Raw genomic sequence first — 13,036 nt, 5'->3', positions numbered from 1 at the left:
AACTGTATGGTATATGGGCTTTGTGCAAGGTGCTGGAAGTAGGCAAGGAGGCCTCAACCATGATGTACACACACTATTATAGCACCATTGCTCTCCTGCTACTGAACCACATAGCTCACCAACTAGGGAGGGGTCACCACAGAAAGAGTAGTGGAGCGAGATAGGGACAAGCATTTTTTGATTGCCCACCAAGCACCTGGGCCTGTGCTAGCCCTGTTAAATTTGGCTGGAGCAATCCTGCTAAAAGGTCAGACTTGATTCATGAATAGGTGTGCTAATTCTACTCCAGATACATTCCCTCATCCTGGGTAGCATAGAGGCCTGAATGAAGCTGGCCTAGAGCAGGGATCCACCTGCGAGATAGCTATTGAGGGCATGATTTTCAATGCCTTTATTAAGAAATATCAAAAGTTGGCCGGGCGCGGTGGCTCAAGCCTGTAATCCCAGCACTTTGGGAGGCCGAGACGGGCGGATCACAAGGTCAGGAGATCGAGACCATCCTGGCTAACACGGTGAAACCCTGTCTCTACTTAAAAATACAAAAAACTAGCCGGGCGACGAGGCGGGCGCCTGTAGTCCCAGCTACTCAGGAGGCTGAGGCAGGAGAATGGCGTAAACCCGGGAGGCGGAGCTTGCAGTGAGCTGAGATCCGGCCACTGCACTCCAGCCTGGGTGGCAGAGCAAGACTCCGTCTCAAAAAAAAAAAAAAAAAAAAGAAATATCAAAAGTTGATTACAGGTCCATATGCAGTTTTACAAAGTTCAAGTGAAGAAGAATGTAGGGATGCCATCAATGTGCATGTCTGAAGACTATGGAAGCTTGTCAAAGGGGTAACCCTACAACTCCTGTCACTTTAACAATGGTCCACGGCAATGCTTTTCCCCCATTTCTACTAGGCTAGGCCATTGCACAATACCTTAAGTTACTTACAAGAGTTTTAATACATTATAAATACGTACATAATTGTCCTTCTGGTTTGTTATCATCCTTCCCTGAAAGAGTGGAGCTGTTGATAGGAAGCACAACATTGGAGCCCCATTCGCTGCTGTTTGTGTTACATTTTCACAAAGCCTGCTTTGAAAGCTGACAAACACTGCAAATTACATGTTACCGTATTACACATGGGAGGACCCATACACATGGTTATTTTTAAATTTAACATTGAACAAAAAAAAGGAGGAAATCACTTTACTTGGAAACAAAACACCATAGTCAGTCAGTGGAACAGTCAAGATCAAGATAAGCCTGCCAGTGCCACTGAACTCCGGTCACGAGTGGTCAATAGTATGACTGAGAACAACTGGATGCAGGAACATCAGCACAAAATACAGACGGAAGTATTCTCGGGGGTGGTACATCACCATCTTGAATGTGAGGGATATTGTATCAGAGGGGAATTACACTTTCAAAATAATCAGGGCTAGTAGGTCATCGGGACCAGATGGGGAACAGCAGTGGTGCAGCGTGCCTTGTTTAAGGCTTGCGCTGGTTTATCTAAAAGTGGGTTTCTGAAAAGATTGTCCAGCAGCATCAGAAAGAGCCACTTTCAGAGGAAGGACTCCTTGTTCACCCACATCAGACTGCGTGTCTCGTTGGGCTTGCATTCATACTCAATGACGGAGAAGGGGCTTCCCCACTGGCAGTGATCCCGCTTGTGGTAATTGTAGAACTTGACTTGCCACACCGTCTCGAAGGTTCCGATGTCTGTGAACTGAGGGAAGAGAAACATGCCTGATAAAAACCTCATTCTGCCATGAGCAATAGAAGAGAGCTAACATTAGTGTCATAGCTCCTGGATAATCAAGCAGACCCAGTCCGGATTCTCTTGGTCTGCAAGGCTCGGAAGCCTTTCCTTTAGTGTTCTAGCTCCCTCCTTTGTGATGGGAGATATTTTCCTAAAAAGCTGCCTGTAAACCATTCTTCTCTATAAAATCTGATTTCCATTGTATGTGTGCCACTTGCTATCATATTGCTTTTAATAAAAATAACTCCAAAGTTTATCTTGTTTTTCAAGTTTAATTTTTTGAAAACTTAGAATTTTAAAGCTTACTCTAAAATGGCCCCTGCTGGCCAGGTGCAGTGGTTCATGCCTGTAACCCCAGGCTGAGGCAGGATGCTAGCCTGAAGCCAGGGGTTCCAGAATAGCCTGAACAACAAAGCAAGATTCTGTCTCTAAAACAAACACCATGTTCACCCCCCAAATGGTCCCTGCTACAGAAGGGGAATGGCAAAGGGAAAAGGAGGAATAAGGTTTACTGGCTTTTCTCAAAATACAATGGTACAAAACAACCTATGTACAATACATCTACATAAGATATAATTTCCACCATTAGTTTTAATTCCAAAGAAAAATATTTCATTCAAAGTGATAACCAAAAATATTTCATTGGAAGTGTTTGTTAAAGGCTCTATTTTAACTACTAAACATTGAGTACTTATAAGTCAGGAGTCCATGCCTACATCTTGGGCTTATACATTATCCAAAACCATATTTGAGTATCTACTATGCATGTATAAAAATTTGTATAAGGCAGGATTGTTGCTCTTAAGAAGTTTGCATTCTACTTCCAGAAGGTAGGCCCTGTAAATCACTGCACAGAGCGCTCCTGAGGTATAAAGTACACATCTCTTGCCGCTGAGAAGAGTACACGGAATACCCTGGAGGCCACTGGGCAGATGCTCAAGTGGCCTGTGGGGTAGCCTGACCCTGCTACTGCCTTCTGGAGCTATTTAGGGGATCTGGCATTAAACCACATGATGCCTGTCGTTATTTTCTCCTCTGACCCTCCCCTGTCATGGGAGGGGACAGGGACTGACTTGGCAGTATTCTTAGACTTGTCATGAGCCAGAAGACGTGGACAGAGGAAGGCAGTGAGCATTAGGAGTCTTATGCTTCTTGCTGATACAGGAGGAGGGTGATCAGGTGCTTCCCGGATAGCTTTCCAAGATGCTCTCAAAATTATATCTTGCACCATTGCCTCATCCTGCTAATTTGATCCCAAAACAAGATCTAGGCTTTCCTTTGGGAAATTTGCTCGATTTGAAATAGTGGATGATATACCTAGAGTCCACAGACCTCCCAGGTATGAAAGTGAATTATCTCTTTTTAGAGATTCGTGGCTTACAGACCTATATAAGCATACAGTAGCTTTATTCACAATAGCCCCAGGTTGGAATTGACCCAAATGTTTATTCACCTGTTGATAGGCAAGTTTTGGTATATTTATAAAATGGCCTTTTGCTGAACAATACAGGAAGACATGCTGATTCAAGGAGCAACAGGGGTGGATTTCAAAGACATGCTGAGCAAAATAATCTAGGCCCCCAAAATACATACTGTATGAGTCCATCTACACAGTGACAGAATGCAATCTACACTGACAGGAAACATCTGTGGTTATCTAGGGCCAGGGTGAGAAGGGGAATTGATGCAAATGTACAAGAGGGAACTTTTTAGGGGTGATGGAAGCATTCTACATCTTGATTGGGGTGGTGATTACATGGCTGTACATATATGTTGGTCAAAACTCATTGAACTGTATGCTTAAGATGAGTCAATTACATGTAAACTATACCTCAAAGTTAAGAAAAATAGAAATACCCATTTTTAATGAGCTATAAGAAAACAGGTATTCTAAATGCTGCTAATGGGAATTGAATTAGTCTTTTGGAAGGATCATTTGTATGAAGCTAAAGGTGTGAGTACATTCAGGCCCAGCAATTCCATTTATAATTTATCTTAAGAACATCACAAAGTTTAGAGTAGTAAACAATGCAACACTAAAGGTCCATCATCAAGGCACTATTTGTGGCATATCTATATAATGGAATACTATGTAGTATTTTAAAATGTAAAGTATTTAATACAATTTTTATTTTATATTGTTACATGAACTAAGCAGAGTACCATGAAGAACATGAAGTATTAATTCAATTAAAATTATACTTGGCTGGGTACAGCACCTCACACCTGTAATTCCAGCACTTTGGAAGGCCAAGATGAGAGGATCGCTTGAGACCAGGAGTTTGAGACTAGCCTGGGCAATATAGTGAGACCCTGCCTCTACAAAAAATGTTTGAAAATTAGCTGGGTTTGGTGGCACACCCTGTGAGACTGAGATAGGAGGGTTGCTTGAGCCCAGGAGTTTGAGGCTGCAGTGAGTTATAATCATGCTACTGCATTCCAGCCCGGACGATAGAGAAAGACCTTGTCTCAAAAAAAAAAAAAAAGAAAAAAAAAGTATATATATGTGTGTGTGTGTATATATATTTAATATTAGAAATTCTGATAGACTGTTTTTATTTTTTCCTGTGTTCTTTTTAAATTATTATTATTTTGAGATGGAGTCTAGCTCTGTTGCCTAAGGTTGGAGTGCAGTGATCTTGGCTCACTGCAACCTCTGCTGCCCAGGTTCAAGCAATTCTCCTGCCTCAGCCTACCGAGTAGCTGGGATTACAGGCGTGTGCCACTATGCCTGGCTAATTTCTGTATTTTTAATTTTTATTTTATTTTATTTTATTTTGAGACAGAGTTTTGTTCTTGTTGCCCAGGCTGGAGTGCAGTAGCATGATTTCAGCTCACTGCAACCTCCGCCTTCTGGTTTCAAGCAATTCTCTTGCCTCAGCCTCCTGAGTAGCTGGGATTACAGGTGCCCACCACCACGCCTGGCTAATTTTTTTTTTTTTTTTTTGTATTTTTAGTGGAGACAGGGTTTCACCATGTTGGCCAGGGTGGTTTCGAACTCCTGACCTCGTGATCCACCAGCCTCGGCCTCCCAAAGTGCTGGGATTACAGGCGTGAACAACCGCACCTAACTGATTTTCTTCTATGTTCTTATTTGTATTTTCAAAAATTTAATGATTGCTAGAAAAAAAAATTAAACCAAAACTGTATTTCCCAAAAGTATTACCAAATAGTCATTATCCTTAACATAAAGGACTATATGCTTTATCAGTAAGTACTACTAAGAACATTGGAATAAAAAATTGGAACAGTTCATCAAAAAAAAAAAAAAAAAAATTGGCTGGGTGCAGTGGCTCATGCCTGTAATCCCAGCACTTTGGGAGGCCAACATGGGAGTACCACTTGAACCCAGGAGTTTAAGACCAGCTTAGACAACATAGTGAAACCCTGTCTCTACAAAAAATTAAAAACATTAGCTGGGCATGGGAGTGTGTGTCTATAGTCCCAGATACTCAGGAGGCTGAAGTGAAAGGATCACTTGAGCCCAGAAGGCAGAGGTTTCAGTGAGCTGAGATCCTGCCACTGCATTTCAGCCTGGGCAACAGGGCAAGACCCTGTCTTTAAAAAAAAAAAAAAAAAAGGAAAAAATGACTAACACCTGCAAAAACATTCAAATGTAATTAGTAATTAAAGAAATACAAACTTTTAAAGAGACACTATTCCTCTAATAACTTGGTGACAATTTCTGAACACCAGAAACAATCTAAGCATCCAACATTAGGAAAATATGAAAATGGCAGCATATCCATATGATAAATTTACAGAGCCATTAAAAAGGAGTTTAGGGTTGTCAATGCTTCAAGGAAATGCTTAGAAAAATGTTAAAAGATGAATTGGAATGGTTTATATACATTATGAGCTCACATATGTAAAATTATATAGAAAAAATGAAAAATATAACCTTCTAAGAAATTGAATTTTTCTATTTTCACTCAGATTTTTTTTATTATACTTTATGTTCTAGGGTACATGTGCACAATGTGCAGGTTTGTTACATATGTATACATGTGCCATGTTGGTGTGCTGCACCCATTAACTCATCATTTACATTAGGTATATCTCCTAATGCCATCCCTCCCACCTCCCCCCACCCCACGACAGGCCCTAATGTGCGACGTTCCCTTTCCTGTGTCCAAGTGTTCTCATTGTTCAGTTCCCACCTATGAGTGAGAATATACGGTGTTTGGTTTTCTGTTCTTGCGATAGTTTGCTGAGAATGATAGTTTCCAGCTGCATCCATGTCCCTACAAAGGACACAAACTCATCCTTTTTAATGGCTGCATAGTATTCCATGGTGTATATGTGCCACATTTTCTTAATTCAGTCTGTCATTGATGGACATTTTGGTTGATTCCAAGTCTTCGCTATTGTGAACAGTGCCACAATAAACATATGTGTGCATGTGTCTTTATAGCAGCATGATTTATAATCCTTTGGGTATATACCCAGTAGTGGGATGGCTGGGTCATATGGTATTTCTAGTTCTAGATCCTTGAGGAATCGCCACACTGTCTTCCACAATGGTTGAACTAGTTTACAGTCCCACCAACAGTGTAAAACTGTTCCTATTTCTCCACATCCTCTCCAGCACCTGTTGTTTCCTGGCTTTTTATTTTTATTTATTTATTTATTTTTTTTTTTGAGACGGAGTCTTGCTCTGCTGCCCAGGCTGGAGTGTAGTGGCCGGCTCTCAGCTCACTGCAAGCTCCGCCTCCTGGGTTCACGCCATTCTCCTGTCTCAGCCTCCCGAGTAGCTGGGACTACAGGCGCCCGCCTCGTCGCCCGGCTAGTTTTTTGTATTTTTTAGTAGAGACGGGGTTTCACCGTATTAGCCAGGATGGTCTCGATCTCCTGACCTCGTGATCCGCCCGTCTCAGCCTCCCAAAGTGCTGGGATTACAGGTTTGAGCCACCGCGCCCAGCTCCTGGCTTTTTAATAACTGCCATTCTAGCTGGTGTGAGATGGTTTCTCATTGTGGTTTTGATTTGCATTTCTCTGATGGCTAGTGATGATGAGCATTTTTTCATGTGTCTGTTGGCTGCATAAATGTCTTCTTTTGAGAAATGTCTGTTCATATCCTTTGCCCATTTTTTGATGGGGTTGTTTTTTTCTTGTAAATTTGTTCAGATTTTTTCTACAATAAATGTTACTTTTAAAATCAGAAATTTTTTAAACAGTGAAATGGATTTATCATCTTACAATAATATATACAGCCTGCAAGCCTAAGGGGTTTTATAAATTCTATTAAAAATATGTGCATTCTAAGGAAATTATGACTGTTCACAATAGGTTAGTGGTGGTATGTATAAATCAAAATCCCATTTTATACTTCACCAAGAGTTTTAGAGGATTTAGTATTCATTTATTTATTTTTTTTGAGACGGAGTCTCGCTCTGTCGCCCAGGCTGGAGCGCAGTGGCCGGATCTCAGCTCACTGCAAGCTCCGCCTCCCGGGTTTACGCCATTCTCCTGCCTCAGCCTCCCGAGTAGCTGGGACTACAGGCGCCTGCCACCTCGCCCGGCTAGATTTTTGTATTTTTTTTTTTTTTTAGTAGAGACAGGGTTTCACCGTGTTAGCCAGGATGGTCTCGATCTCCTGACCTCGTGATCCGCCCGTCTCGGCCTCCCAAAGTGCTGGGATTACAGGCTTGAGCCACTGCGCCCGGCCTAGTATTGATTATTTTTGACCAGCACAGGGCATTGCACACTTTAAGTGCAACTAAATTTTACAATTAAAATTTGAATTCTAAATTATAAAAATTTTGTAATAACATATACACGGAAATAAACTTTATACTAAAAATATTTTATAATATTTTTCAAACACCAGCTAATTTTTTGAAGGAAGCAGCTTAAAATCATGCTAGGTAAGTGAGAGAAACAATGCTGAGATTTTTATTTTTCGAAATAAAAGTCAGTTATAAAAATAAAAAGCCCACCAAGCTGATTACAACCACAGACAAGAAAAAACGTAAGGCTTATGTCTGAAAAAATTTTTAGAAGTCTCAATCTAAGAATTCTCAGTAACAAGGGAGACCAAAGTTAAAAGCTGCTGATGGCAACAGTCACAGCTAAAGATATATTTAAGTGTTCATATTAATATTTCAAATTCAGTTTATTAATGTTGGACCTAAGGTCACACTGAAGTAAATGTAAGTGCTAGTAACTATGTATATGTCTTCTTCTCCCCCATGCCTTAGCTGTTTACATTTCCCATTAGCCCTCTTCCTATTCTTTCTTTTGGAGTTCTATTTCTTGGGCCTCTTACTACCTAGCTCAGAATTTCTTCTTGTCTGGGTAGGAACAGATGGGGTCTTGAAAGCTGACATTCTTAAAGAACAGGAACAACTATACAGGCTCTTCACTCCCTCCCAGCCCATCTGTGCCTTCTAAGGAATATCTACCCAGGCAGGCTTCCTGGGTGGTACAATTTATGCATAGGTATAATTCTGTCTATTTGTATAGCACTCTATTTTATGCGATACTTTCACATACATCATTCCACTTTAATATTGTGCCTGGTTTTGTTATCTCCATTTTATGGATGAAAAAACTAAGATTCAGAGAGGTTAAATGACTTGCCCCCAGTCTAGACTCCAAAGCCAGCCAATGATAGGAGCCAGACAAGAACCTAGGTCTCCTAATTCCCAGGTAGGAGCTATTTATCACTGTACAAAACTGCTGATATGAATCCTTATAGTGGACAGTTTTTTTCCTCCCTGAATGAGAAATTACATGGATTGTTACAGGTAGAATGCTTTCGGGCATTGCTGTGGACTGAATGTTTATGCCCTCCTCCAGCCCCAATTCATATGGTGAAACCTAAATCCTAACTGTAATGGTATGTGGAGGTAGGGCCTTTGGGAAGTATGAGGGTCATGAGGGTGGAGCCCCCATGAATGGGTTCAGTGGCCTCATAAGGGACATGAGAAAGATGAACTCTTTCTCTCTCTGCCATGTGAGGATACATCAAGAAAGTGTCTATGGATGAAAAAGAGGGTCCTCACCAGACTATTGCCTTGATTTCTGGACTTCCCAGCTTCCAGAACTCTGAGAAATAGATGTTTGTTGTTTCAGCCATCCAATCTATGGTATTTTGTTTTAGTAGCCCCAGCAGAGACAGACACTCTACCTGGACATTTTATTTGCCATAGTATTCTTATGAGTTGCAAGCCTGGGTCCACTTTTTACTTCACAACTAATGTGGAAGAGAACACATCTGATTCCAAGGAGAGGAGACTCATCTGTTGTCCTCAGTAACAAATGATGAATCTAAAGAGCTTGTTTTAAACAATTTTGGTGGTCTTACAACCCATTGGCATAGAATCTCCAGTGTACTTCTTTCTATTCACCATGCCACCTACTTCTACTGCAGACATGAAATTAATCAAGATCACTTAGAAATCCATTGACTTGGGAGGACAGAACAATCTTACAAGAAACATGATGTTACTTTATTCGTAAACAAATTCAGTATAAATATATATCTGTGACTTTTAGTGTGGTGTGACCTATCAATTTCCACTGAATTTCAAGCCTTTCTATTCCTGTATTGTTTGAGGTTTTTTTAGTAAATGTTTCCCATTTCTCTTCACTAAATAGGACTAAAAGTTCTAGGTCTTATAAAGTACATTTATCTTTATAAGAAACTGTTAAACTTTTCCTAAGTGATTGTGCCCATTTTATATTCTCACCAGCAATGAGAATTTCAATTGCTCTATATCCTCTCCAACACTTGGCATTGCCAGTCCTTTCAATTTTAGCCAGTCTGGTGACTATATAGTGATAAGACAAAGAAAGGAAATAAAGAGGCTGGGTGCGGTGGCTCATGCCTGCAATCCCAGCATTTTGGGAGGCCAAGGCAGGTGGATCACAAGGTCAGGAGTTCAAGACCAGCCTGGCTGAGATGGTGAAACCCTGTTTCTACTAAAAATACAAAAATTAGCTGGGCGTGGTGGTGGCTGCCTGTAATCCCAGCTACTCGGGAGGCTGAGGCAGGAGAATCACTTGAACCTGGGAGACGGAGGTTGCAGTAAGCCAAGATTACGCCACTGCACTCCAGCCTGGGCATCCGAGCAAGACTCTGCCTTAAAAAAAAAAAAAAAAAAAAAGGAAGTAAAGAAGATATTAAGGCTGGGTATGGTAGCTCATGCCTGTCATCCCAGCACTTTGGGAGGCCGAGACAGGAAAATCACTTGAGGCAAGGAGTTCAAGACCAGACTGCGCAACACAGCAATACCATGTCTCTACTAAATATAAAAAAGTTTTGCTGGGTATGGTTGTGTGTGCCTCTGGTCCCAGCTACTTGAGAGGCTGAGGTTGGAGGATCACTTGCCAGAGGTCAAGGCTGCAGTGAGCTAGGATCATGCCACTTCACTGCAGCCTGGGCAGCAGAGACCCAACCTCTACAAAAAAAAAAAAAAAAAAAAAAAAAAAATTAGCCGGGTATGGGTCGTACACAGTGGTAGTCCCAGCTACTCAGCAGGCTGAGGTGAGAGGATTGCTTGAGTCTGGGAGGTCAAGGCTGCAGTGAGTTGTGATCATGCTGCTGCACTCCAGCCTGGGTAACAGTGAGATAACAGCCTGGTAATAGTGAGATCCTATCTAAAAAATAAATAAATAAAATAAATAGGAAAAAAAAAGAATATCAGGATACTATTTATCTCTAACTGTGTGATCCTAGACATAACTTGGTGGGCCTGAGTTTTCAATGAAAAGTGTATTCCACTATCTAATTTCTAAGGCCACTTTTAGCTCTAACATAGTATAAAGATTACAAACGGCGGTCAGGTGCAGTGGCTCATGCCTGTAATGCCAGCACTTTGGGAGGCCGAGGTGGGAGGATCATGAGGTCAGGAGATTAAGACCATCCTGGCTAACATGGTGCAAACCCCGTCTCTATTAAAAATATGAAAAAAATTAGCCGGGCTTGGTGGTGGGCGCCTGTAGTCCCAGCTACTCAGGGTGGCTGAGGCAGGAGAGTGGCGTGAACCCGGGAAGCGGAGCTTGCAGTGAGCTAAGATTGCGCCACTGCACTCCAGCCTGGGCGACAGAGCGAGACTCTGTCTCAAAGAAAAAAAAAAAAAAAAGATTACAAACTGCTGGGCATAGTGGCTCATGCCTGTAATCCCAGCATTTTGGAAGGCCAAGGTGGGCGGATCACCTGAGGTCAGGAATTTGAGACCAGACTGGCCAACATGGTGAAACCTCGTCTCTACTAAAAATACAAAACTTAGTTGGGCGTGGTGGCAGGTGCCTGTAATCCCAGCTACTCAGGAGGCTGAGGCAGGAGAATCGCTTGAACCTGGGAAGTGGAGGTCGCAGAGAGCCGAGATCGCAGTATTGCACCATAGCCTGGGTGACAGAGCAAGACTCCATCTCAAAAAAAAAAAAAATAAATAAATAAATAAATAAATAAATAAATAAATAAAACAAACTTACCCTTAAGGGTGTTGCACTAGTTATTTTTTGAAGAAAGTCAAATTCTCAAATACTGTCATTTATGATCACACCAAACAGAACAGAAAGCCATTCAAGTCCCTGTAGAATTCCTTTTTGGTTGGGCACAGAGGGGAAGGCTGGGAATGTGTCCCAGCATCTTAGATGATTTACATGATTTTAAAAAGTGAAATAAGATTCATAAATTTGAGCAGGGCGCGGTGGCTCATGCCTGTAATCCCAGCACTTTGGGAGGCCCAGGCAGGCGGATCATGAGGTCAGGAGATCGAGACCATGGTGAAACCCCGTCTCTACTAAAAATACAAAAAATTAGCTGGGCGCAGTGGTGGGCGCCTGTAGTCCTAGCTACTCGGGAGGCTGAGGCAGGAGAATGGTGTGAACCTGGGAGGTGGAGCTTGCAGTGAGCCGAGATCACGCTACTGCACTCCAGCCTGGGTGACAGAGCGACACTCTGTCTCAAAAAAAAAAAAAAAAAAAAAAAAAATTCATAAATTTGAGCAAATTTTTAAAGTGGCAGTAATCCTTACATTTTGATTCAGCTGATTTTCAGGTCCCCTTCACATAAACATATTTCACAGCTGCAATTATTTAACATTATATGTTACACAATTGTATATATTGTCTAACTACATACTCATTGTTACCATTTTGTCACAATGTTATACAGTTGTATATATTGTCTACATATTGTTACAATTTTGTCACAATGTTATATAATTGTACATATCGTCTAACTACATATTCATTGTTACAATTTTGTCACAGTGTTATACAATTGTATATGTTGTCTAACTATACATTGTTACAATTTTGTCCTTGTTTGTTGAGGCAGGATCATTCTGTGGCCCAGGCTGGAATACAGTGGTTTGATCACAGCTCACTGCAGCCTTGAATGCCTAGGCTAGAGTAACCCTCCCACCTCAGTCTCTGGAGAAGCTGAGACTACAGGAATATGTCACCACGCCTGGCTAATTTTTTTTTTTTTTTTTTTTTTTTTTTTTGAGAAATAGGATTTTGCTATATTGCTTAGGCTAGTCTTGAACTCCTGGCCACATACGATCCTCTTGCCTTATCCTCCCAAAGTGCTGGAATTACAGGTGTGAGTCACCGTGTCTGGCCTAATTGTTCCAATTTTAATGATGACATAGGACTCTATCATGATGTATCATGACAATTAGACTACTCCCCAGATATTAGATATGTCAGTTGCCCTCTAACAAAAAGTGCTTTAATAAATAATTTTGTATATATGTCTACTTTAATAGGAGTGGAATTATTTGGTCAAAAGAAATGAATCTTTATTGCTCTTCCCATATATGGCCATTTTGGTCCTTTTAAAGTTTGCAAACCGTTTTACAATGTTGACAGCAAAGGCGGCATTGTTTAGAAAAATGATACCACTGGGCTAGGCGTGGTGGCTCGCCCCTGTAATCCCAGCACTTTGGGAGGCCGAGGCTGGAAGACTGCTTGAGCCCAGTAGTTTGAGATGAGCCTGGGCAACATAGTGAGACTCCATTTCTACAAAAATTTAAAAAATTGGCTTGGCCTGGTGGCATGTGGCTGTAGTCCCAGCTATTCAGGAGGCTGAGAGGCAGGAAGGTCTCTCAAGCCCAGGAGTTTGAGGTTACAGTGATCTATGATCATGCCACTGCACTCTAGCCTGGGTTACAGAGTGAGATTCTGTCTCTTATTTAAAAAAAAAAAAAAAAAAAAAAAAAAAAGATGTCATTGGGAATTACTTTTAAAAAATAGATTTCCTAGTTTACTTTTCACTACCATTTACAAGAATGCACATTTCTACATTTTAATTTAGTTTCTTCTTCTGGAAAATGT

The 13,036-nt window shown here is 41.3% G+C and overlaps 1 protein-coding gene across 4 annotated transcripts in view; it reads right to left on the bottom strand.

Annotated features, from left to right (window-relative positions):
• Positions 1-13,036, bottom strand: part of CNRIP1 (cannabinoid receptor interacting protein 1) — a 33,044-nt gene that overhangs the window by 8,408 nt on the left and 11,600 nt on the right. For 2 of the 4 annotated variants that reach the window (XM_010380637.2, XM_030921795.1), the window contains one exon: positions 707-1,711. The exons of 1 other annotated variant lie outside the window; for it this stretch is intronic. In XM_010380637.2, the coding sequence (XP_010378939.1) occupies positions 1,547-1,711 (165 nt within the window). In that variant the 3' untranslated portion in view covers positions 707-1,546. Of the gene's footprint in view, positions 1-706; positions 1,712-13,036 lie in introns of those variants that run through there. One more of the 4 variants, XM_010380636.2, reaches the window with a different exon arrangement.

Source organism: Rhinopithecus roxellana, chromosome 17 (genome assembly GCF_007565055.1).
Source record: "Rhinopithecus roxellana isolate Shanxi Qingling chromosome 17, ASM756505v1, whole genome shotgun sequence".
NCBI lineage: Eukaryota > Metazoa > Chordata > Mammalia > Primates > Cercopithecidae > Rhinopithecus > Rhinopithecus roxellana.
Note: the sequence above shows the minus strand (reverse complement) of the source record. Positions and strands in the feature narration are given on the sequence as shown.